Genomic DNA, 21,802 nt, shown 5'->3' on the forward strand with positions numbered 1-21,802 from the left:
GCAATTGTCCTATATCTCTAATCTTTTCCTCAATTGGCTTTATCTTAAACATGCTTCATTTCAGTCACATGAGCTTTCTTTTTATGCAAAAAAAGTGATCAATATGGTCATTTTGTGGCTGCTGCTTTGTAGCCGAATCTTGTGGGGGACAGTTAGTTTTATGCGTTTTCAAATAGGAACAAAGAAACAAAGAACAAAGACGAACAAAGTGATTACATGAACCGGTTTCGAATTCCTTTGCTAACAATGGCGAATTCGAATTCCTAAACTGGCGCGGATCCGGGGGGGGGGGGAGGAGGGTAGTCTGAGTATCACCCGTAATCCACGGAGCCCAGACTCCTGGGGGGGGGGGGGGTTAAAAAAATCCCAGCTCTGTCAATTTTTTTTTCATGGAAATTCATTAACAATAATGGGACCCCCCACCCCTGCTCTGCTCTGACACCCACAATTGTTCTGGTAATGTCCGCCTGTGCACAAAATACGGACAGAGCCAGCTTGGTTATGGGGTATTTGTACACTAATCTGTAATAATAGTGTTAAGGCCAAAAAAAAAAAAAATCGGTCTCTGGTCAGACCAAAGTTCCGGAATTGACGCGGCGACGCGGCTCTTTTTATTTTTTTTGCTTTTTTTTTTCTTCAAGCTTGGATTATACAGACAAGGTGGGGTACTATTTTGCTTTTTTGGTGTCCTCATATACATTGGTGTCCTCCATAATTTGCCTTGGTGCTTTCAATCATTTGCCTTGGTGCAATTTCCCATTCCTTGGTGCTCTTTGGTAAAAAAAAATTGAGAAGGTGCGGAAATAGAGGGCGCTGTTGGAGCTACCACGGAACATTTTGGAAAAAAAAAGATCGACGCGCATGATTAAAATCGACGCGCGCGCTGACCAGAGACTGACTATTTTTTTTTTTTGGCCTAATAATCGTCGGATTTGAACAGCGCCCCCATTGAAAGTATGGTACAATTCATGGACTCAAGCATTCACATCATAGGAGATAGATAAGGACGTGCAATAAAACGCACAATACGCTCTGGCCGTGTTGCAAGAAGTCTTGCGAAAGTCTTTCATGAAATCGATCACAATGATCCCTGTAAGAGCTGAACAATGCGACACCGAAAAATGCAACGCACATATGGAACACCATACTTTTTATATTAATATGAAATGTGATACTGCATATTGGCGGGATAAGATGGTAACATTTTAACAATCGTGTTTTCGTAACTCACACACGGCGCGACAACTTGATTCTGTTTTTGCCCCAGACACCGCATACAAAAACAAACGCTCAATGTAACGCGGAGGCAGGCACCAGACTATTCCTCATTTGCATACGCGTTAAAAATTTCTGCACGTGCAAACACGGTGACCGTTTTAGCCGATTTCCGGCTAACTTTGACAGATTTTTTGTTTAAAAATGAGTTTGACAGAAAATTTGACAGAATGGATTTTTCTGGCAGATTTCTGGCAGAATTCTGCAAAAATGGTTATTTAACAGGAAAACATAGCAAATTTGAAAAAAGGAAAATTTGTTTAAACAAACTTCAACCTTTTCAAACAAACCCTTGCAAAATAGGACAGGTTGCCTTGTGTATGTGCTGACGTTCACTGGGAATCAGATTTCGTCGTGACGCAACCTCGTTTTGACTGAAATTTACGCAATTTCATAACACCTTTATATGAATATAGACTGTTTGTAATGTAATTTGAACCTTGATTAAGGCAATATTACAACATCTGCATGTGATTTCAAGTGTTTATAGTGTATTTCGAGTAATTCATGGGAATTCGGCAGATTTTTGATAAATCTGACAGATTTTTGAAGTGCATTTAGCAGAATTTGGGCATGACCTTACGGTCACCCTGCTGCAAATGACCCAGTAGTACCAGGGTGAGATCGAGCAGGTAGTGGGCCCGTTCATGCTCACACCCTGTGGATGAGGTTGGCCGTGCACAGGCGCTTTCCCAAGTCTGTTAAGGGAACCAAAGAAGAAGCCCCTTAGTTCTCCCGTTTGCGAATCTATACACATTATTGTTTGTGTCTTCTGCGATCTTTTACGTATTCAAAACAATGACAGCCATTTGTCGTCACTGATTAATCATACACTTTCTAAGTAATTAATTTAGATATAATTTTTTTTTAAGTTGAAGAAAATTCCCTTGTGTATATTGAAGAAAAAACAGCAAATGCTTCTGTTGGTGATATTATAGCCGTGTTATAGTTTTACTAGAAAACAAGAATATATACAACTTCTACTTTGAACTGTATAGGTTTGTCTATGCAGTGTTAATGCTGACATTTAATTTTATTCAGTTATAAATTTAAAGCTTTTAATTTCACGCATTTATCGCCCTGAAAAGCACCAGACATTGTCCACTAGTGTACATAATCGTCAATTTGGAACAGCACCCCCATTTTTATTTTTTACAAGATCAGAATGTTTTTGCTTAATTAATTTATTATTTTGGGGGATTTTGAAGAATTTTTATGGAAAGCACATTTGAATATATTTTTGTTATAGAATTTGAGCTATATAAATTAATATATCATCATCATCATCATCATTACTATTATTATATATATATATATTTTTTTGTCATAAAATTTCCAAAAATACCCCTTCAAACTGTCAAATGTTATACAATATCTTCTATAAAAAAAAGATGACGTTGAGCCATTTTTAAATTTTCAAACAAAAACAGAACATTCCATCTTAAATTTAGTCATACATCAAGCAACAAAAAGGGGTAATTTTTCAAGATATTTATCAATTGAAACAATCATGATTCAGCAACATAAATCATATCAGGTTGAACCTCTGTTAAATCACAACTTTTTGCACTTGCTGGTGAGCTCGTGCATCACTGTTATTGCGCACAAGTGCAGAGGTGATGTGTCTGGCGAATTGGTTCTAAACTATAGCTTACTTGATTGCTGTTGCTTCCTAGGTATAGGGTTATGAAGGGGGGTATGACCTTTAGAGTTAGAGGTCAAAGGTCATCTGCAGGTATTTTATAGCCCACATCACGCCGGGCACTGCCCAGGATCTCGGCCGCCTGCAAACTCTCTTCTAGGCATGCAGTTGGACACTCTTTCAGACCTGTGGGTCAAACACTAGTCATTACAGTTGCTCTCCATGTATAATTCAACAATTGCGTTTGTTTTCGAATTAAATTTTCAAGTTTTATGTTTTACTTTTAAGAGCCCAAAAAATAGGTACTTGTACTTTATGTTTTATTTTGGGCATCTTAAATCAGCTCAAAATCTGGCAAAGCTTTTTAATTTTTATGACATTGAGTAGAATGCCATGGTCCAGTGGTTGCGGTGTTTGACTCAACCACGATGGTGCTTGGGTTCGAATCCTGTCAGGAACATGGTGTTTGTGCCCTTGGGTAAGACACTTAACTACAATTGCCTGTCTCCTCCCAGGAGTAGAAATGGGTACCCGGGGTAATAATTGTAAAGCGCTTTCACGATGGAAAGCGCTTCATCAGCACTACGATTATTTTTATTTGTATATCAACTTGTGGTTCTATAATGAAATTCTATATGATAATTTAACTTCAAGCAGAACAAGGAAGAAACAAACAGTCTAATGTTGGGAATCTTTTACTTTATCCCGCAGATTATGATCAGTGTTCAATAACAGCTCACCTTTCATAAGACACTGTCGCACACACTCTGCCTCATATCGGAAGCCAGCACTATTGACGTGGAGGAAGCTATTGTCAGCCTTTGGCAGGGGAAACTCGTACAGCTCGGTCTTCAGATCAGCCTCTCCAATGGAGGTTGTCACCTCAAGTTTTGTAGGGCACCAAAACGGGCAAGGCACCTGCAACAAAATCAATTAAAAGGACTGCAAAACGGAATTGCAATTACGCAGCGAGACACCACTTGGAACAATCCATCTTGGAGGAGGTTGTTCTAATGATCTACAGTTTTCAAAAGACAAGAATGACTAGAAGTATGTCTTGAGTTGATGAGGCTCATCACGTTGATGTTTACCTCTAGTTTCCCTGGTATCCAATGATTGAGAATATTTTTATTTCCCCGGGATAGGATGCCAGTCCATCACAGCTTACTCCCCAGCTAATGCCGGTACCCACTCCTGGGTGGAGAGAAGCAAATGGGGGTGAAGTGGCTAGCCCAAGGACACAAGCAATTGCCCAAGTATTTGAACCTTAACCACTATAAGAATAACCATACACTATACAATTATCTCATACAATAAACCTTGGCTCGCATCCAAGCCACTGTGAGTGACATAATTATTTGGTTATTTACACTTAGACATCTTCAGTAAACCCTGAACCTCCAAGGGATCAAGGAATTAAGGTAGCCTGAGCCTGACAAGTAACCAATATATCTCTAAATGAGATTTGTTATCTCTGTTATGTGTTTAAGAATGATCCTTCGGGTTCCCAGGCATTTCCAACAAACTTCACATTCACTGACTGACCTTGATTTGACCTTTGGTTCCTCTTATCTCCGCTTCATTGGGGAGTTTCACCACGGTGCTTGTGCTCAGTGTTGCGACAGCCTTGTTGGGAAACAACAATGTAGTAGCAGTTGTCTCATCCACACCTGAATAACAGGACACAGTCACAGGAGATTTTCATGCAAGAAGGTAGAGCTGCTGTGATTAAGTTGATCACAAGTCAATAAAGAGTCAATCGGAGGGCCATGGCCTCGTGGTCTATCTGGACTCTGGAGCATTGAATTCTCGGTCTGCGGGTAATTTTGCAGGTTCAAGTAAAGCCTGGGATAACGGTGCGTGTGCCTTTGGGCGAGCCACTTTGTCACTCGTTGCATCTCCCCACCCAGGAGAAGATTGGGTACCTGTGAGGGCAGAGATGGTTATTGCGATTGATTTTAACTGCTTTGCGCTGAATTTGGCAGCATCGACATGTATACTCCCTTGGGAACTGAGATGGTATTTGGAATGTTTCATACATTGGCCCAATGAGCTGGTTGATAATGACGTAATAATGATGTAGCGCCTTGAGCATCAATATTCATGATATTGGTGGATAGGTGCGTTTTATAAAAATACACATTATAAAGAGTAAGTCCAGTCACAAGCTACTCAAATGAACTATGGAATAAAAAAGACATTCCGTATTAGTGTGCATCCTCTTGTACATGTGTCCTTACTTATGGTTGGATTGTGAATTGAGTGTCATCACAAGTCCTCAAGAATCGCACAAGTCCAAGACAAGTTCTCCAAACTCACGTCAAAAGATATTCAAATTAATTGTGACAAAGGCGTTTACTTTGTTATTGTTTATCCCCTGTTATAATCAGACTTGTGCAAGGACTTGTGACGGACGCTAATACAACACTTGGTTTGGATCTCCAACTGGTCACTAGTTATCTTAACTTCCGACCTCATACTCCCAACAAGAAAGAAATCTCACCTGAATCTGTTAAGGTGCCGGTAGTCTTGCATGATAACGGAGCCTCTCCAAATACCATGAGGGCTTCCTGCACAGGATAGATGCCCAAGTCCAACAGACCTCCGCCTCCAACATCTGCCATCAGACATTACCAAAATATTCAAGTTTCATAATTAAGTACTCTCAAAAGAAGGTCTAACCCCTGCTCAACCTCACCCTCCAAAAGACTTTTAGGCACAAAACAATTAAGACCAATGCGTAAATGTACACAAACCATTGACTGCTCGCATTTCATGCGCTTATATGAGGACATCAACTAGTGCCAGCAATGGAAGACTGAAAACATTCTTGGGCTGGTCATTGGTAAATTGAAACCAAGTCAAGACCGAAACACTGCAAATAGGTCTACAGATGGTCTTGAGACAAGACTGGCCTAAAAAAAATGAAGAAATTCAAACTTCAACAACTTAACTCTGCCGTACCTTTATTTGCTATTCTTTCAACAGAACTTATTGGCAAGCCAAACGATGCATTGAAAACCTTTACGTCGCCAATAAGACCAGCAGCTAGGATCTCACGCAGTTTGACAGTTGCTGGGAAGAAACGGCTCCACCAACCCTAGAGAATTAACCAACTTGTATAATCAGAATCAGCGCCTTCAATGCAAACTACTTGTATTGAAGGCAGCTTTGGCGTGATTAGCCTGATTAGACAAAAGAAAATGTACTTCTGCTTCCGATTACGTGCCTTTCACCAATAGGGTTGGTATAGGCTGGGAATTGTTTTAATTCTGCAATTTTTTTGTGTGCTGATTGAATGTAGTATTCAAGCACAGGTTTCCTGCTGAATATAGCGATTGTAATTAAGAAAATGTACAAATATGGGCAGCTGCGTAATTTTTTTTTTTTTTTTATATTTGTTTTTAACTTGTCGATACAAATTTTAGGGACAGGCCGTAAAAATAGGGTTGGCCGGGTAACTGGAAACAGAAGTATTTTTTTGATGGTCTTATTCAAAATGTGTGATTGTTCAATAATGTTGTGCGACTGACATGTCCCAAAATAATACTAATATGGTATGGGGTGACGGGTTGTTCCACTGGAAAAAAATATACAATGTACATGTAAGCCAACATATTTTACAAACCTGTGCATTGTTACTTAATCCAAAGATTGGTCCTTGTTCCTCCATACACATACAAATCAGTAGTTTATCAAATGACTTGGCATACAAATGTGGAAGAAAGGACTTGTTCATAGGCTGCAATATAATGTAACAAGGTAGGCCATTCACATGTCCTTGAAGAATACAAACTTTCACAATTACACATTTTCTGATTTGCAATGTGGCTCAGTCTATAAATTTGGGGTCCACTTTTTTCCTGTCCCTGTTACATCTGACATCTTTGATTTTCTAAGCCTGGATGCACTCCTTAAGTTAACCCTAACTCCCTACTGTCTTTTTACTAAGTACTGGACCAAGTCCGCCAAACTCCATCAATCACACATTGACACTGCTTCCAATGCATGCTTTGCTTTAGGCCTCCAGGCCCAAGTACATCATACTCCATCAATATTTTGTCACACCAGGCCTGCAGGACCAAGTCCCACAAAATCCACCAAAATGGGGGGATGGATTTTGATGGAGTTGGGGATAGTCCAAGAGCCAGGGGTCATTTATTTTTTGGAAATGACCAAGTGTTTAGTGGGTATTTTTGGAAAGGTTACACCTTGGGGAATTCGAATTGGCTAGTCTTATGGTTACCTGGCGGTGGACCTGGGTACCAGAAGCAGATAAGTGACGTCACATAAGCCGTGATTACTGAGGACATGCAACAGCCGTCGGGTCGGAAATGGACTGTGTACGCAGAACATACGTATTACTGACCCGGTGGCTGTTGTATGTCGTACTCAACGATGCACAACACTGAGAAAAATACGGGCCATGTTTACGTTTTATTACCTTTTTAAATGATTTCATATCAATAGATGAGCATTTAGAGGGGATGTGTGAGTACTATGAACAGCATATTCGAATATTTGATCTCGCTAATGTAAGTGTTTGTTGCCTTTTTTTAGACCACGGATAAAACATTACAGACACCAAAATTCCTCAACTTTAAGACACACTTAACTTGGTAATTAAACTTTCAACCTACAACAAACAAACACAAGATGTCGAAAGTTTATTCGGTGACCAAATTGGGTTGGCTTTCACTTCTGAATCTTGTACACGCGGATTCATTGAACTTGCTCGAAAGATCGAATTCTGTAGAACTTTTTGGCCATCTCTGGTTATCAATGACCCTGACTCTTGACCTCTTGGACTACGAGGTTAGGGTTAAGGTATTGTATTCTTCCTCCTAGAGTGATTATGTGAAGCAAACGATCGGACCCACCCAACAAGTAAAACTTAGTTTGAAGTTATTCTCATTATGGTACTCAAATGGCAAATTGCAAAGTTCAGAGATAACAGGGACAGGAAAACTATCACACTGTGGATCCTAAATTTATAGAATGATGACCCATGTGTACAACGGTACGTGAACCAGTCTTTATCCTGAATTACGGTACCTCCATGAAGAAGACGTTCTTCTCCTTGGCCAGGTCAATCATTTCTTGGACCTCTCTCCTGTTCAGACCAAGGGGCTTCTCACAGAGAACGTTCTTGCCCTTGCCCAGGAACAGCTTGCATAGGGGTAGATGGACATGGTTCAATGCACCAATGTAGACAATATCTACAACAAGGAAATGGAGGCCCACTCAACAGTTAGCTGTGGGCAAAGTCCTAGCAATAAGTGGGGAGTATATGGCATATATAAGAATCCGGGCGCGTGATCACTGTCACTTCAATGACATTGTGTGAGCTGTTGGGGAAAAGCTACACTCCATGACGAATTATCTGAACAATAGCTAGCACAATGCTTTTGCCATTGAAGGGGGCCTCCTCGATAGATGTGATAACACACCCAGATTGGTCGATAGACCTGAGTGACTCCAGGTCAGAATCAATTCCCAACTTAGAATAAGAATTTATGAGCAATCTGCTCCTGTTTGGTGTAATAAGAATTTCCAAGCCCTTAAGAAAACATTCAAGACACTTTGAAACAAATACCGGTATAATGTGATCATAAGCATCATGTTTATGTACGGAAAAACAACCGTTAATTAATGACCTTGCATTTAAGTACTACAGTTGATTCTTTATCAGAGGGTCAGGGGTTCAAATCCAGTTGCTAGCCACAGGTTGTGTCCTTGGGCAAGCCACTCCACCCCTACTTGCCTCTCCCGAACCAAGGTGGGTAAAACAAATGGGTACAGTCAATAGTTTGGGAGTAACCTACAAAAGAGGCATTTCCTTGCACTAGCATTTTCTTTAGAAAATTATTACATGAGAATGATGTCTATTTTTTTTTTCTCAAGGAAATAAAGTTACACACAGAAAGCTTTTCTCACTGACATTATCATCTTGGGAGAGAGGGGGGGGGCAGTTTCTTGCACTTACAGGTTTTTTGGGGCATTTCCTTGCAAGTACAACTTTCAGTGTCAGAGTTCTGTATATTTTTTTCTTGAAAACAAAGTTACAAAAAGAAAGCTTTTCTCACGGATATTATCCTCTGGAGGAGGGGGGAATTTATTTGTAAATATTGAATTTTTTGGCATTTCCTTGAATTTATAAATTTCAGTGCATGGGAGTGCAGTCATACTTTTTTTTTTTTAACAAAGCAACAGACGAACAGATGTACTCACCAACACTACCATCTGCAGCAAGGGCCTCATACCCCCCGTAGGCCACCGGAATCTTGTGCTTGTCGGCAAAGTGCTTGGCTTTCTCTTCGGACCTGGCAGCCACGGCAGCCACCGTGTGGTCCTCAGAGGGGAGAGTGCTGAGTGCCACCACAAAGTCATTGCTGATATGCCCAGCGGTGCAGATGCCCCAGCGCAACCTCATTCTGAATTATGCCGAGAGCTGATCAACTACATTGTGTATTTAGGAACAAAGACGAAAAATGTCTTATTATAATGCAATTGCTACCATGATGCATTTTTGAAAGTGGGAAGAAGTCATCTGCAATCAGGATGAAACTCGCACTTTCAAATGGAGCGTGCAAGATGGCATAAAAAAAGGTTAGATTTCACAGGAAAAATGGGACTTCATAGTATGGCAGATGATCTGAGGGGATTGTGTCTTTGATGATAAAAGTATGGAATTTGACACACAGTCACTAGTGCATGTCGTGAGAAAGATATTTGGCTATAGGGGGCCATCGCAGATTTGTCCTTTGAAAAAATATAGGTAGAATAACACGCAATGGCAGCCATTTTGAAATTTTTTTAAATTGCTTGTTATGCTACCTATACTTTTTCAAAGAACAAATCTGCGATGCCCTATAAGTTTAACCAAATATTTTTCTCGTGACACACTCTGACTGTGCGCCAAATGCCGTGCTTGTATCATCAAAGGCACAATTCCCCCAAATATTTTCCCTATCTGCCTACTATCAGGGCACATTGTATAGGCAACATTATATGGTGACTGCTCTACCGGTATGTTCCGACACCCCTATGTTCCGACAACCTAGATTGTGTTACTCCCGGTTAGGGTTAGGGTCGGAACATAGGGGTGTCGGAACATAGAGGTGTAACCCATTGTATGGCCGCAGCCATTTTCTGAGGTGGCACCAGGCTCGTGAGAGTTGGGCTCAGGTACTACACACATTCTGGGCCCCTTCGACCAATAGGGTTACAAAAATGCGCGCACACCTCGTCTTTAATAATGCATGCAGCATGCGCACGGACATGGTGCCACCTCCAAAATATCTCCTAGTTTTGTTCGCCGCATTAATCTAGGAGAGCACTTGTGCCACATGACCCACATCCCTACTTTTGCTTCTATTTTGCTCTGGCCAAAACAATAATAAACACATTCTGTGAAATAGCAGCAGGTAGATTGAGTGATAGACACATTGTGTGAAAGAAACAAAAGTCTCTCAATTTACAAGATATCTAAAATATTGCAATTTAATTTAGACAATGATAACATGAAAAATGTCGACCTCATCTTCTGGCCAATCGATCAGGCATATCAGCACTGGATAAAAACAAACATGGGAGTCTGTGACTAGACTGTAGTCAGTGTTATGTACCAGGACGTTCACATAAAAAGAAAACCTGAAGTGGCAAGACTTGCACACTCCATAATATCCTGTTACACTCTTAATTTGCTGGTAATGCCTCGGGCCGATTTTGCTAGGCCAATTGGGAATGGTTAGTAGAGCGACAGGCCAATTAAAGCAAGTAAAAGTGCCCTCAATAGACCAAGATGAAACATAATCGTGTCTCATTATGTTCCACGTACTTCACTAAATACGTTCTTACTCAATTTACTTACGGTGTTACATTTTAGTGTGGTACTATGTACTGCATAGACGAGTGTGTGGTTCTCAGACTTGGTGTATTCTTACATACCCAACTGCCAGCTAGGCAATGCCCTTTAAATCTTGAGGATATGCGCATAAAAATTGTGGAGCATGCAGTTTAAAAGTATCAGGCTGTATTCAGTCCATGGCTGCTTGCTCTCATTCCTCTATGGCGGGCGTTACACTACATGCTGGTCAGTTTGAGCGAGCGAGTTTGGTTAACGACTTGACTATCCAAATTTCCCAAAGAATGTTTGTGTCGGTCGAGATTGAAAGTGGGTGCAGAATTCTCAAGCCTTATGGCTGAGGTCACCTCAAGCTGCTCCACCCTGAAGGATATTTTTTTGGAGAGTTTTAAGGGGATTGAAGTGCCATCTGCAACATCAGCTGACATATGAAGAAAAAAAAGTAGGGAAAAAAAACCAAAAAACGCCGCATCACTTTTGGGGCAAGCTTAATACCAGAAACAAGACTCTTCCTTCTTTTTTGGGGGGGGGGGGGGCCTAAACTAGACATCTAGAGAATTCAGTTTTTCTTAGTTATTAATTGGGTATCTACCACTAGTTAAATATCAAGTAGAATAACAGTCCTTATTTCCTTAACCCTAATTACTCCCTAGGGGGTGTGCAAAATCGTATTGAATGCGCCTTTCAAATGTCCCCCCCCCCTTCCGCGCCGCGCCAGGTCCGATGTCGGGATTTGGTCACGATCTTCATGCCCCAGGGTGGGGATTTCGGTCACTCAAATGATATTGTTACCATTGGCATACTACATGGAAATGGGCGATTCCAAGCAAACAGAGACATGACCCCAAAAAATGAAATTAATTCCTGAGCTTGTTTTTTACTTTTAAGTTATTGCTAGCACATGTAAGGATCAGGATATAAACTTTTTTGGCCAATCCTTCATCATTTTCTGTGAACAAAATTCAGATTACTAAAGGTGTTCTTTGGCTGGAAAAAATCAGCCTTTCAATATTCAAATTTCAAATGGTTGGTTATTTTCACATAGAACTAGCCTTATTAAAACTATATTTTACTTTGATACTTTGACTTCAGATCTTCTCAAAACATAAACAAATTTTGGATCATGGCTCCTTGTATAGCAGTGTGGATGCAATTTTGTTGCATTGGTTTGGGTATGTAATGCGAGTAACCAAAAGATCAAGTTTTTGATATTGCTGCTGAATGAAATTGATTCTGTCTTTGCCATTTCATATTTTGCTTCTTCCCTTAGTCATGTTAGTAACAACTATTGAATCGATAAAAGAAATGAAAATGATACCAAGCATGATGTCATCAGGAGGTGTCAAAAATTGAAATGCGAGTAACCGGTAATGCGAGTAACCACTGTAATGCGAGTAACCACTGTAATGCGAGTAACCACTGTAATGCGAGTAACCACTGTAATGCGAGTAACCATATAACTTTCCATGATGATAATGAATAAAATTTATGACTTTTGATCACTGATTTACTGTTTTTTGATAAGAAATAATGTGAGCCCCTTGAAAATGTAAACTGATGCAGACTAGGATTTGTGGTACACATGTCTGAACAGTGTTAGAATTCATGGGGCCTACATCAAACGTTGCTCAGAATTTGCATAAAATCACATTGTGTACAATCAATCTAATGCTGATGTACAAACAGTTAGAGCAAATTTGAGAGTTGATGAGGGAATGTTATCAGTAAATATGCATAAATGACATTTTTAGAGTTATTATATTGTCATGTACATGTAGGCCTATCGTTCAGCATGTTCAATAGGCCTGTGCTGGGCACCATCAAACTTTTCTAAAAGACAAATTCTGATTGAGTGGTAATCTTTTAATTATACTGATACTTAAAAAAATGATTAATTGATTTAATTGTATAGCCTAGCCATTTGTTTTGTTTGATAAAATGATTTAGGTTGAATTAGACCTGTCCTGATTAAGATTTGATTTTTTTGTAACCAAATGAACCAAATTGTAATGCAAGTAACTGTAATGCGAGTAACCAAAATCCTTCTTTGGCTATCTTTTATCCTTTACTTTTTTGTTGGCTTTATTTTGGTTTCAGTCCATACGTTTAGGGTTGTGCAACTCCATGCAGTTAAAATCTGATCAAAATTGTAGGGTTAAATTTGTATTTGACCCCAGCCAAAGTGTCGGACAAACTGTAATGCGAGTAACCATAATGCGAGTAACCAACCTTTCTCGCTGTATAATTTATATCTCATTTGGGTCTTCATTTTTTATTAACCATTTCAGTTAAGTACTATTGGTAGGTGTCCTGTAAATATACTAATTTGGTCATTGCACTTTCAGTTTAAGCAGACAGGGGAATTAAAACAGAGCCAATTTTTGACAGTCCTTTTTGTGTAGTGCGAGTAACCGTTTTTTTTTCGAAGAGTGCCACGATCTTGTCATGGTACGAACATATTTTTTTTTACCATCAGGGTGAAGCCTTGAATATAGGGTATATTTATGCAGCATAAGAAATAGATAGTCCGACTACTGCTAAAACCAAAGCAATCGGAACACGAAAGGGCGCAAAAAAGGGTAATGCGAGTAACCGTGGAATCACCCAAATGCATTTACTAGTGTGCCAAACGTATGTACGGTATGTCGGGGCATGGTCGGCAATTGTCACTTAAATTTTGCCCGAGGGGTGGGATTTTGTCACTTTAAAAGGGACAATCCCCACGTCTTGGGTGGGGCAGCCCGGGGGGGGGGGGGGGGGGGGGGGGAGGGGGGGGGGGCAACAATTGATAGGCGCATAACTGGGGCGCTAGAACTCCTTTTTTTGACATTTGGGATGTGGTCTGTCGTACAAGCGCCCCACAACGCATAAATCCTTATTTCGGACAGTGTCATTTTTCCAGACCATTCCAATCAAAAGTTGCCAAAAATCACACAAAATACTTGACAAAAATACCTTTGAAAGCACCTACTGGCTTCTCCACATGTCAAAGATGAAGTTATGGGGCTGCAGTGATACGGTTATTTTTGGGGTTGAAAATCCGTGAAATTCAACTAGATTAGCACAGACATCAGACAGCACACTTCAGACTCTCTAGTACTAGTAGTAGTAGTAGCAACGCATTCTCTATGGGCTAGACGGTTCATACAAACATGTACGCGAAGGGCAGGGGACACGACCGTGCCGTATTGTTCAACTCCACTGTTGATGAACAACACGATGTGGTCGTGCCCAGCGTTCATTTAATGGTCCCGAGCGCATTTCCATTATATCATGTTACCGAATTTGATTTCTTTCAAATTCCTTCTCGGAAAAGCTTTTGATTTCCGCATAACTGCATTGAGAAGAAAGGCAATGTGACGATAGATCATCGACGGTGATTTGACGTCGGTCCGTGTTGTGTGAAAAAAGATACGAGCCAAGAAAGTTGGTTGCGCGAATATTGGACAATTTGGGGCACCGGACGATACTCAAGCTAAGTTGTGGGGCACTTGTACGACAGGCTGCATCCCAAATGTCAAAAAAGAAACTCTGCCTCTGGTGCCTCAGTTAGTGGGTCTACACAATCCCCAGTTATGCCAGTCCTTCTGATTTGAGGCGTGCGATCACACCCCCACACCTACTCCTAGAACTATGGAGTACATGTACCCCACACCATCATGACCATCGCACACCTACAAGCTTCCAGAGAAGTGTGAATAATTGCAAGCCTGAATTTCCCTGGGAGTAATTGCAGAATACCCCGCCACTCGGAAATACACCTCTAAATTCTCTGGCTACGAGGTTGGAATCACTGGAAAAGAAACAATTCAAGTCCATGCAACATGTGCAAGCTACGCGGATACTGAGTGGGGGTCCATTATTTGAGAACGAAGCAACACAAAAGGAATGGGAGTTGCTGAAAAAATTCTAAGTCCAAACCAACCACCCTGTTGGCGGCTACGCGGATACGGAGTGGGAGTCCCCTTGAATATGCTTGAGAACGAAGCAACACAAAAGGAATGGGAGTTGCTGAAAAAATTCCAAGTCCAAACCAACTACCCTGTTGGCGGCTACGCGGTTACGAAGTGGGAGTGCAATGGAGCATGACGCATAGTACATACAAGTAGCGCTAAGAATGTTTATTGAGGTCAACCAACCGTGACCTCGTAGCCGGCTACGAGGTGGATAGATCGAGTGGCGGGGTATTCTGCAATTGTGCCGTTCCCTGGACCACAGATCACACACCTAGAAAACCACACATGTAGAAAAAAACACACACCTAGAAAAATCCCCGTGTGCCTTTTTGAACTTTTTCCACACGCCTGTGATTTTCAAATAAGTTCTGATAGTGATCATACTCATAGACATGATAGAAGTAGTGACAAGTACTGAATCCCCATCTTTTTGGACAAACTCACTGAAAAATAAACTGGGCACCGTGGCTACAGAAAATGAGAAGCATAACAAAGTGAAAAACACTTACAAGTTACATTACAACAAAGAGAGAAAATGTATTTTAATAACACTAACTTTACCTGCTTAGATATTCGCCGCATCACTTACTTGCACGTCATGCACGTGCAGGACTCGACTGCAGGCCCCTCCCCCTCAGCAAAAATAATGATAACATTTAGAATGGTACCATTTCCAAAAGGCAGCTGAACAGAGTCTTTTTCGCACGTCAAAGTCGGATACCATACATTCGATTGATGTAATCAGAGAGCGCCCTCCATCGCGAATTATAGGGTGCGTTCGATTATTTCACCCGGGTCGACACGGGGTGAAGGCAGACAGGTCAGCCCTGGGCCAGCCACGCGTGCACGACAATCGGGCCAGGCGCGGTTCTAGAACCTATATTTTTGTTGTTGTTGTTAGGTTTTTTTTTTTGGGGGGGGGGGGCTAGCAGGGGTGGATCCAGAATTTTCTGCAGGGAGGCGAGCTGAAATGTAGACCTTTTTTTTTCTAAGAGCCTAGGCCTCCGAAAATCAATGTGGTGGTGGGCCCGGGGGGGGGGGGGGGGGCTTGTACCACATTTACAATGGGGAGCGCTGATAAAGTCACACAATCTTGCACACTATTATTACCTAGTATATGTAGTGTACAAATACCCCCTTCTCACGACCTTTTTTTTGGGGGGGGGGGGGGGGGGGGTTGAGACAATGCGCATGTGACGTTAACTTCTAAAATTGGCTAGTACTGTCGACACGGCCCAATCGACACGGTTGAGCTAAACGAACGCACCCGTGGCGCGCGGTGGAGGCCCGTCCGGCGCCAGCCGGCCCTGAGGTTGGGGGGGGGGGGGGGGCATAGTATCAACTACCAACACCATAATAAATACCAAATACATATTTATGGATTTTGCCGGGGGGGGGGGCAAGTGCTCGCCAAGGGGGAGCCCGGCCCCACCAGCCCCCCCCCCCCCCCCCCGATTAAGTGTAAAGTGAAATCAACTTTTGAACTCTCAAAAGTTGAACAAAGAAAATTGACTGGATCGTCTGGCACATGCCAATTTGTCAATATATTTGTTCAAGGGCGCTGCTCTGTCTGAAGCCATAAATTAAACCCGTATGCCATATGCAGCCAGGGATACGGCCAAAGTCGCAATACAGTGAACTCCAATACGGACTTACCGGTTGTATTGAGCATGCCTCAGTTCGGGTAGCAACTATCTTATTTGTTATACCCCACTGCACATATAATCAAAAGTTTTCTGAACTCCTCAGTAATTAGCTGCAAATCTCGATTCGTTGCTTCAATCATTTAGCCTTAATTATGCTCATCCACCCCAGGATGTAATTGGACTGCGAAACCCCTTCCAGTCCAAATTTCATACTGCACCTGCACGTATCTGGGTAACCGACAGTAAACAAAATCTAACCAATGAGGGCGAGAGGCATGCATGGAGTCTCAGGCGCGGATCCAGTAGAACCCCCGCCCTTCAGTTCTGCATGACTCATTTTTTTTCATAGAAACACATTACAAACAATGTACCCCCCCCCCCCCCTGTCGACACCCAACCAAAATACCGGTAACAATATCCGCCTGTGCACACAATTCGGACAGAGCCAGCTGGGTTTAAATACGGGGGTATTTGTATACCAGTGTTAATGATGGTATGATTTGAACAGCGCCACATTGAAAGTATGGTACGAGCCCCCCCCCCCCCCCCCCCCCCCAAAGTAATCAATAAATAAATGAATTGATTTTACGGAGGCCAAGTGTCCGGACTCCGGAGAGAAAAAAACCTGTCTACATTTTAGCATTGATTTGCTGATGACAAAAAAACCTGCAACAATTCCTGGATCCGCCCTAAAGTCTTCCAGTATATTCTCTCCAGCCAAAAAAAGTGTGCTTCAAATTCCAAAACTGTCCAAGATTAAGATGCTGCCCAATGCCCATGGTTCCCGTCCAATACTCACCCAATAACATTGAAGAATCATTGAATAATATCGCACGTCAGTGGCACTTCAACTCTGCAAGGGTCCGATATAGTACGTCTGCAATTCAAAAAGACTTTTGTCCACTTTTGAACAAAAATCCAAACTCTGAAACCAAGCAACAGTGTTGCATGTGAAATCCTGCTTTATTTGAAAATAACTCTATAGCTAGCTATAGTCTCACACTTAACCAGCTGATGATGACTTTAAAATCATACATTGTGCACGATCCACATTTAGTGTGTCGTATTTCTACACCATAATAAAACAAAATACTATTTGTTTTTCGTGTAAACATAATTTTAAAAATACGCCGAAGTGTGGATATCCTGGTATGACGTATATATACAGGTTATTAGTCTTTTACTTTACCATTTTGTACTCTATTTACAATGAAAGACTAATTACAAAAGTATACATAATTATTTCGTATATAATTTCTTAAATAACAGTGAAATATAAGGTAACTTTCAACAAGGTGAATCTCAACATATTAAGATAACTCGAAGATTTCACGGGCAAACTTGACTTGATTGCATCACGGGAAGGAAATAATACTGACAGCTGAAAGCAGTAAACTAACATCACATTTTTCTTTAATTTATAAGGAAATGCGTGGACATTTTTTCCTGTACTGAATGAAAACTCATTCATGTACCCGATATAATGGTGGCCCTAAAAGTGTCTTTCATACAGAACAGCAAAAAGTCTGATGTCAACATTTATCCTCGAGAAAGCGGCCCATAATAGCCTTAACTGACTCTGTTTTTGGTAGAAATAGATTATTGTTTCAAAAACGAACCGGGTAATATATGAGTGCGTGACATTATCACACCAACGACGTTTTGTTTTCAGTGGGGTCTTATACTTTTCTTTTACTCACGTAGTTTTTCGGTTGTGTAAAAATCAGACGGTTGTGTGCTATAATGAACCTAGCAACCCGTTGTGTAAACTGTTGTTTACACAACTTGTGTAAAATATTACACAACTTGTGTAAAATATTACACAACTTGTTAATTTTTTTTACACAACTTGTTGCTAGGTTCATATAGTACACAACCGAAATAACAGCCAATGTGCATTTTTCACTTGTCATTGTGGAAGATTTACAATGTTTCCCGGTCAGAGAGATGGGCTTCATTTATTAGACCTACAATTACTTATCTTTCCATTGATTCGTACACGGTTTCCAACAGAGAGGACATTTCATAAACCGAATTACTCAGTGGTTTAAATGCGTCCGTGCGTGTGCACGCACTCTTGATGTACAACTCTCGTCCTCTAACAATAGTGGTATCCTGACGACGGGCAGAGCATTCTTTCCGAAACGTTGATTTTTCCTCGTTTATTTTCAGAACCTCACAAACTCATGCAAGAACTTTGTCACATGATTTGTTGAATCGACCTCCCCCTCTACTTTTTCGTGATGAGAAAAAACAATTGCGGATTTCGAGGTATTTTTCAAACATCCCAACAACAAAAATGTATTCAATAGCACTGAAAAGTGGAGAAACAAAGTACAAAAGCTTTTAAAATGCGCCGTTTTGATGTTAGCGCGAGTATTATTGATATACATCTATATCCTGAAGAGTGCCCCTAGTGCAATGTGGTGTCCGACCCCCCCCCCCCCCTTTCGAATTTCCACGGCCGGGCAATTTTTGGATTTTGGTCATCCCCCCCCCCCCTACTAGCCGGCACAGATTTACGCAACTGCTTTACTATAAAAATATATTGTTCTCCTTTAATTGTTTCTATTGAAATTTCAAACACCATAGCGTTTACACAATTGTACTGAGATTTCTTAAGACCGAGTTACGGGGTACCATTGTCCCTATTGTTACCCTTTGTTCATATACCCTATATGACCGTATATGTATAGTACACCATTAACACAGAAAACACAACACAAGTACACGTGCTTTGAAAACGTCGAGTAAACCACAACTCGTTCTAATTTTGGCCATTTTCGATGGTAAATTGAAAATACATCTGGGGCACGTGATCGCACAGAACAAGCTCAGAAGTTCTTTGCCCTGATATAATTTATATGTCCCTTTTCCCACAAACTCATCTTAGATATGCCACAGCAAATTAGGAGATGTACAATTAGTTCCCCTTAACGATCCTTTTAAATTTACATCTATATTTTCTGTTAGCATGCATGTCACATAAGACGTACAACTTCAAAATTGAAACATTTCAAAAAAAATCCATCATCGGAAAATGGGTCTAATACAGGAACATATTAGCATTGCACGGACTTAGCGTGTTATAGGCCTAAGCAAGTAACATTTTTAGTTTTAATTCAGAAATTACAAATGTATTTATTCAGTGGATAATGTAATCTATTCGTTTGCTTCAATGTCAAATATCTACGTAAGCAACTATTGGTATATTTTCCAATAAAAACTTTATTTTGTCAAAAAAAGTATAGCATGCAATAAAAAACAGTGCCGTGCAGCCAATTTACGGTATTTCTTTTTCACAAATTTAGTTCACCAGATCATTTATAATAATATTCTTAAAACTTGTATAAGGAACACTTGACGATATATTTTCAGACACGAATGATTTTGTCATAACTCTCAAAAGCAAAACGCTTTTTAGTAGGGACAGGTGTGTTTACACGTTAGTATTTAAAACACGTGTCGCCGTTACGTCCGTAGTATCCTCGCGAATCGGGTCCATACGGATGTCGTTGTTATTAGGGTGACCATGGGAACGGTGGTCGTGATGGTTGTTGAGGTCCCCCCTTGTGGCTGCTTTGGATTCCAGCATGGTCTTGGTAGTATCCTCTGGGGAGTAGCTAGAGGTGGACGCCCCTCGGGAACCCAAGCGTCGCTTCTTGGTTGACGGCTCATCCGGCGGGCCCAGCCGGATGAGCTTCATGCACTTGGTACGCTTGTTGAACCACAGAAACACGTACGGGTTGACGGCTGAGTTGGAGACAGCGAAGATGCCAAAGATGCCGTACATGTCTGGGTTCAGGCTGCCGCGTTCCTCGTACAGCAGGTAGCTCTGAATCATCTCCACTGCGAAGTAAGGCAATCCGCACAGGACGAACATGACGATGATGACCGCGCTCATCTTGAGCGTCTTGATCTTGGCACGGTTCAGCGAGGAGGAGCCCGTACTCTGCATACAGATCTTGCGCTTCTTGGAGGCGCTGCGGGCTTTGCCCGACGTCTCACGGGCTTTATCCCAGATCTTCTTGGACAGGCGGATGTAGGCCACAGTGATGACGACGAAGGGAATGAAGAACGTGAACAGGGCGCCGAAGATGATGTAAACCAACCGCCAGTGGGGGGTCTCGTTCAGGGATGTCCCGCAAGTCTCGAAGTCGAGTTTTTCCTTTACGTGCCACACGAACATCTGGGGGATGGAAAGGGCTATAGATAGTCCCCAGGCCAACATGACCATCTTCTTGACCGAGAAGCCTTCCTTGAGGGGGGCTCGAATGGCCTGGTGACGGTCCATAGCCATGATGACCAGCATGAAGCTGGAGGCCATTAGTGAGGCTATCTGTAGGGCCATAAATGTCTTGCAACCAATATCACCGGCGTACCAGTGATAATTCTGCAGTTCGTAGATGACCGAGACAAGGATAGTGAAAATGCAGACACAGAAATCCGCCGTGGCTAGTCCCAGCACAATGTTATTCACGCGGGATCGCCGCTTGCGGTTGTTCCATATCCAGAGCAGGGCGAGTGAGTTTCCTACAACGCCTAGGAAGAACAACAAGAACAGGACAACAATCCTTGTGCTGGCGTTATGTCCGGTGCCGGTGGCCGGCGGCTCGCCACCTTCGCTCTCTTCGGTCCTTGTTATGGCGCCCTCTGTCGTCATACCTTGGATCCTCTCATAGCTCACTTCTGTCATTTTGAGTTGGCGTCTCTCGTAGGTTACGCAATGAAGAAAATCCTCCGATCACACGACAGTTCGATCTGACAGTAGAAAAATGGGTAAAAGCGAAATGAATTATTTTAGAAGTCGACAGACCCAACTTAACCATTGTAACAAAATGAGTTTGAAGTCAGCAGAGCTACTTTAATATGCAAGTCCTTGCACAATCTTGCACAGCGGAAATCAACGGGAACTAACGCCATTATGGCTGTGTTTATCAGGTTGTAAAACTGTTTAAAAGTTGAACAAAGAAACTAAGTGGAGCGGGGTTTGAACCTGCGACCTCCGCATTGCCGTTCGGGAACACGTCAATCCGGTGGTCGCGGTTTCAAACCCCGCTTCAGTGGCAATGTCTTTGTTCAACTATAAAAAATAATAAAAAATATATATATATATATATATTAAAATGCACCATCTCAGTTTCCCTTAATGGTTTATTTGAAGAAAAAAAAAATGTAAAACTGAGTGATACATCAAAAGGAAGAGCTAAGTAAGCGCCTCCGAATGCGTAACAAAAAGGGTCTTAAACACCTTTTTCGGGATCCGGTCACGTTTCAACACTCTTGAACATTATATTCCGTACCTTTCTTGAGTTCCGAAAAGATACCTATCTTTCGCATTCACTCGCTCTCCACAAATAAATAAACAACAATACACTGAATAGTCGTCTTATCGTCAGCAGGAAATTAATGTCCG

The 21,802-nt window shown here is 41.5% G+C and overlaps 2 protein-coding genes across 5 annotated transcripts in view; both read right to left on the reverse strand.

Moving 5' to 3' along the window:
• Positions 1–1,891: 1,891 nt before the first annotated feature.
• LOC119741644 (trans-1,2-dihydrobenzene-1,2-diol dehydrogenase-like) lies at positions 1,892–15,405 on the reverse strand. 2 transcript variants are annotated; one of them, XR_005272759.1, is made up of 9 exons: positions 15,302–15,405; positions 9,149–9,376; positions 7,973–8,136; positions 5,882–6,017; positions 5,421–5,534; positions 4,463–4,587; positions 3,658–3,835; positions 2,931–3,103; positions 1,892–1,973 (listed from the first exon to the last, which is right to left on the reverse strand). XR_005272759.1 is itself a non-coding variant. In XM_038217478.1 (8 exons), the coding sequence occupies exons 2-8, from the start codon at positions 9,348–9,350 to the stop codon at positions 2,994–2,996; spliced, it is 1,029 nt and encodes a 342-aa protein (XP_038073406.1). In that variant the 5' UTR covers positions 9,351–9,376; positions 15,302–15,405; the 3' UTR covers positions 2,570–2,993. The 2 variants fall into 2 exon arrangements, 1 of the variants encoding a protein (XP_038073406.1); XM_038217478.1 differs by lacking the exon at positions 1,892–1,973 and having other exon boundaries at positions 2,570–3,103.
• A 3,431-nt stretch (positions 15,406–18,836) lies between these two features.
• The window catches only part of LOC119742015 (gonadotropin-releasing hormone II receptor-like), a 59,576-nt gene continuing 56,610 nt past the window's right edge, over positions 18,837–21,802 (reverse strand). For all 3 annotated transcript variants that reach the window (XM_038218022.1, XM_038218021.1, XM_038218023.1), the window contains one exon: positions 18,837–21,147. In XM_038218022.1, the coding sequence (XP_038073950.1) occupies positions 19,826–21,082 (1,257 nt within the window). In that variant the 5' untranslated portion in view covers positions 21,083–21,147 and the 3' untranslated portion in view covers positions 18,837–19,825. The remainder of the gene's footprint in view (positions 21,148–21,802) is intronic.

The sequence above is a fragment of the Patiria miniata genome, unplaced genomic scaffold, assembly GCF_015706575.1.
Source record: "Patiria miniata isolate m_02_andy unplaced genomic scaffold, ASM1570657v1 HiC_scaffold_5, whole genome shotgun sequence".
Taxonomy (NCBI): Eukaryota; Metazoa; Echinodermata; class Asteroidea; order Valvatida; family Asterinidae; genus Patiria; species Patiria miniata.

Excerpts from the sequence above, each read along its gene's own strand:
- LOC119741644 (XM_038217478.1), bottom strand. The coding sequence starts at position 9,350 with ATGAGGTTGCGCTGGGGCATCTGCACCGCTGGGCATATCAGCAATGAC. Across the intron at positions 5,535-5,881 it reads TGAAAGAATAGCAAATAAAG|ATGTTGGAGGCGGAGGTCTG; the intron begins GTACGGCAGAGT and ends GTCTGATGGCAG. Across the intron at positions 4,588-5,420 it reads CGGCACCTTAACAGATTCAG|GTGTGGATGAGACAACTGCT; the intron begins GTGAGATTTCTT and ends CCTGTTATTCAG.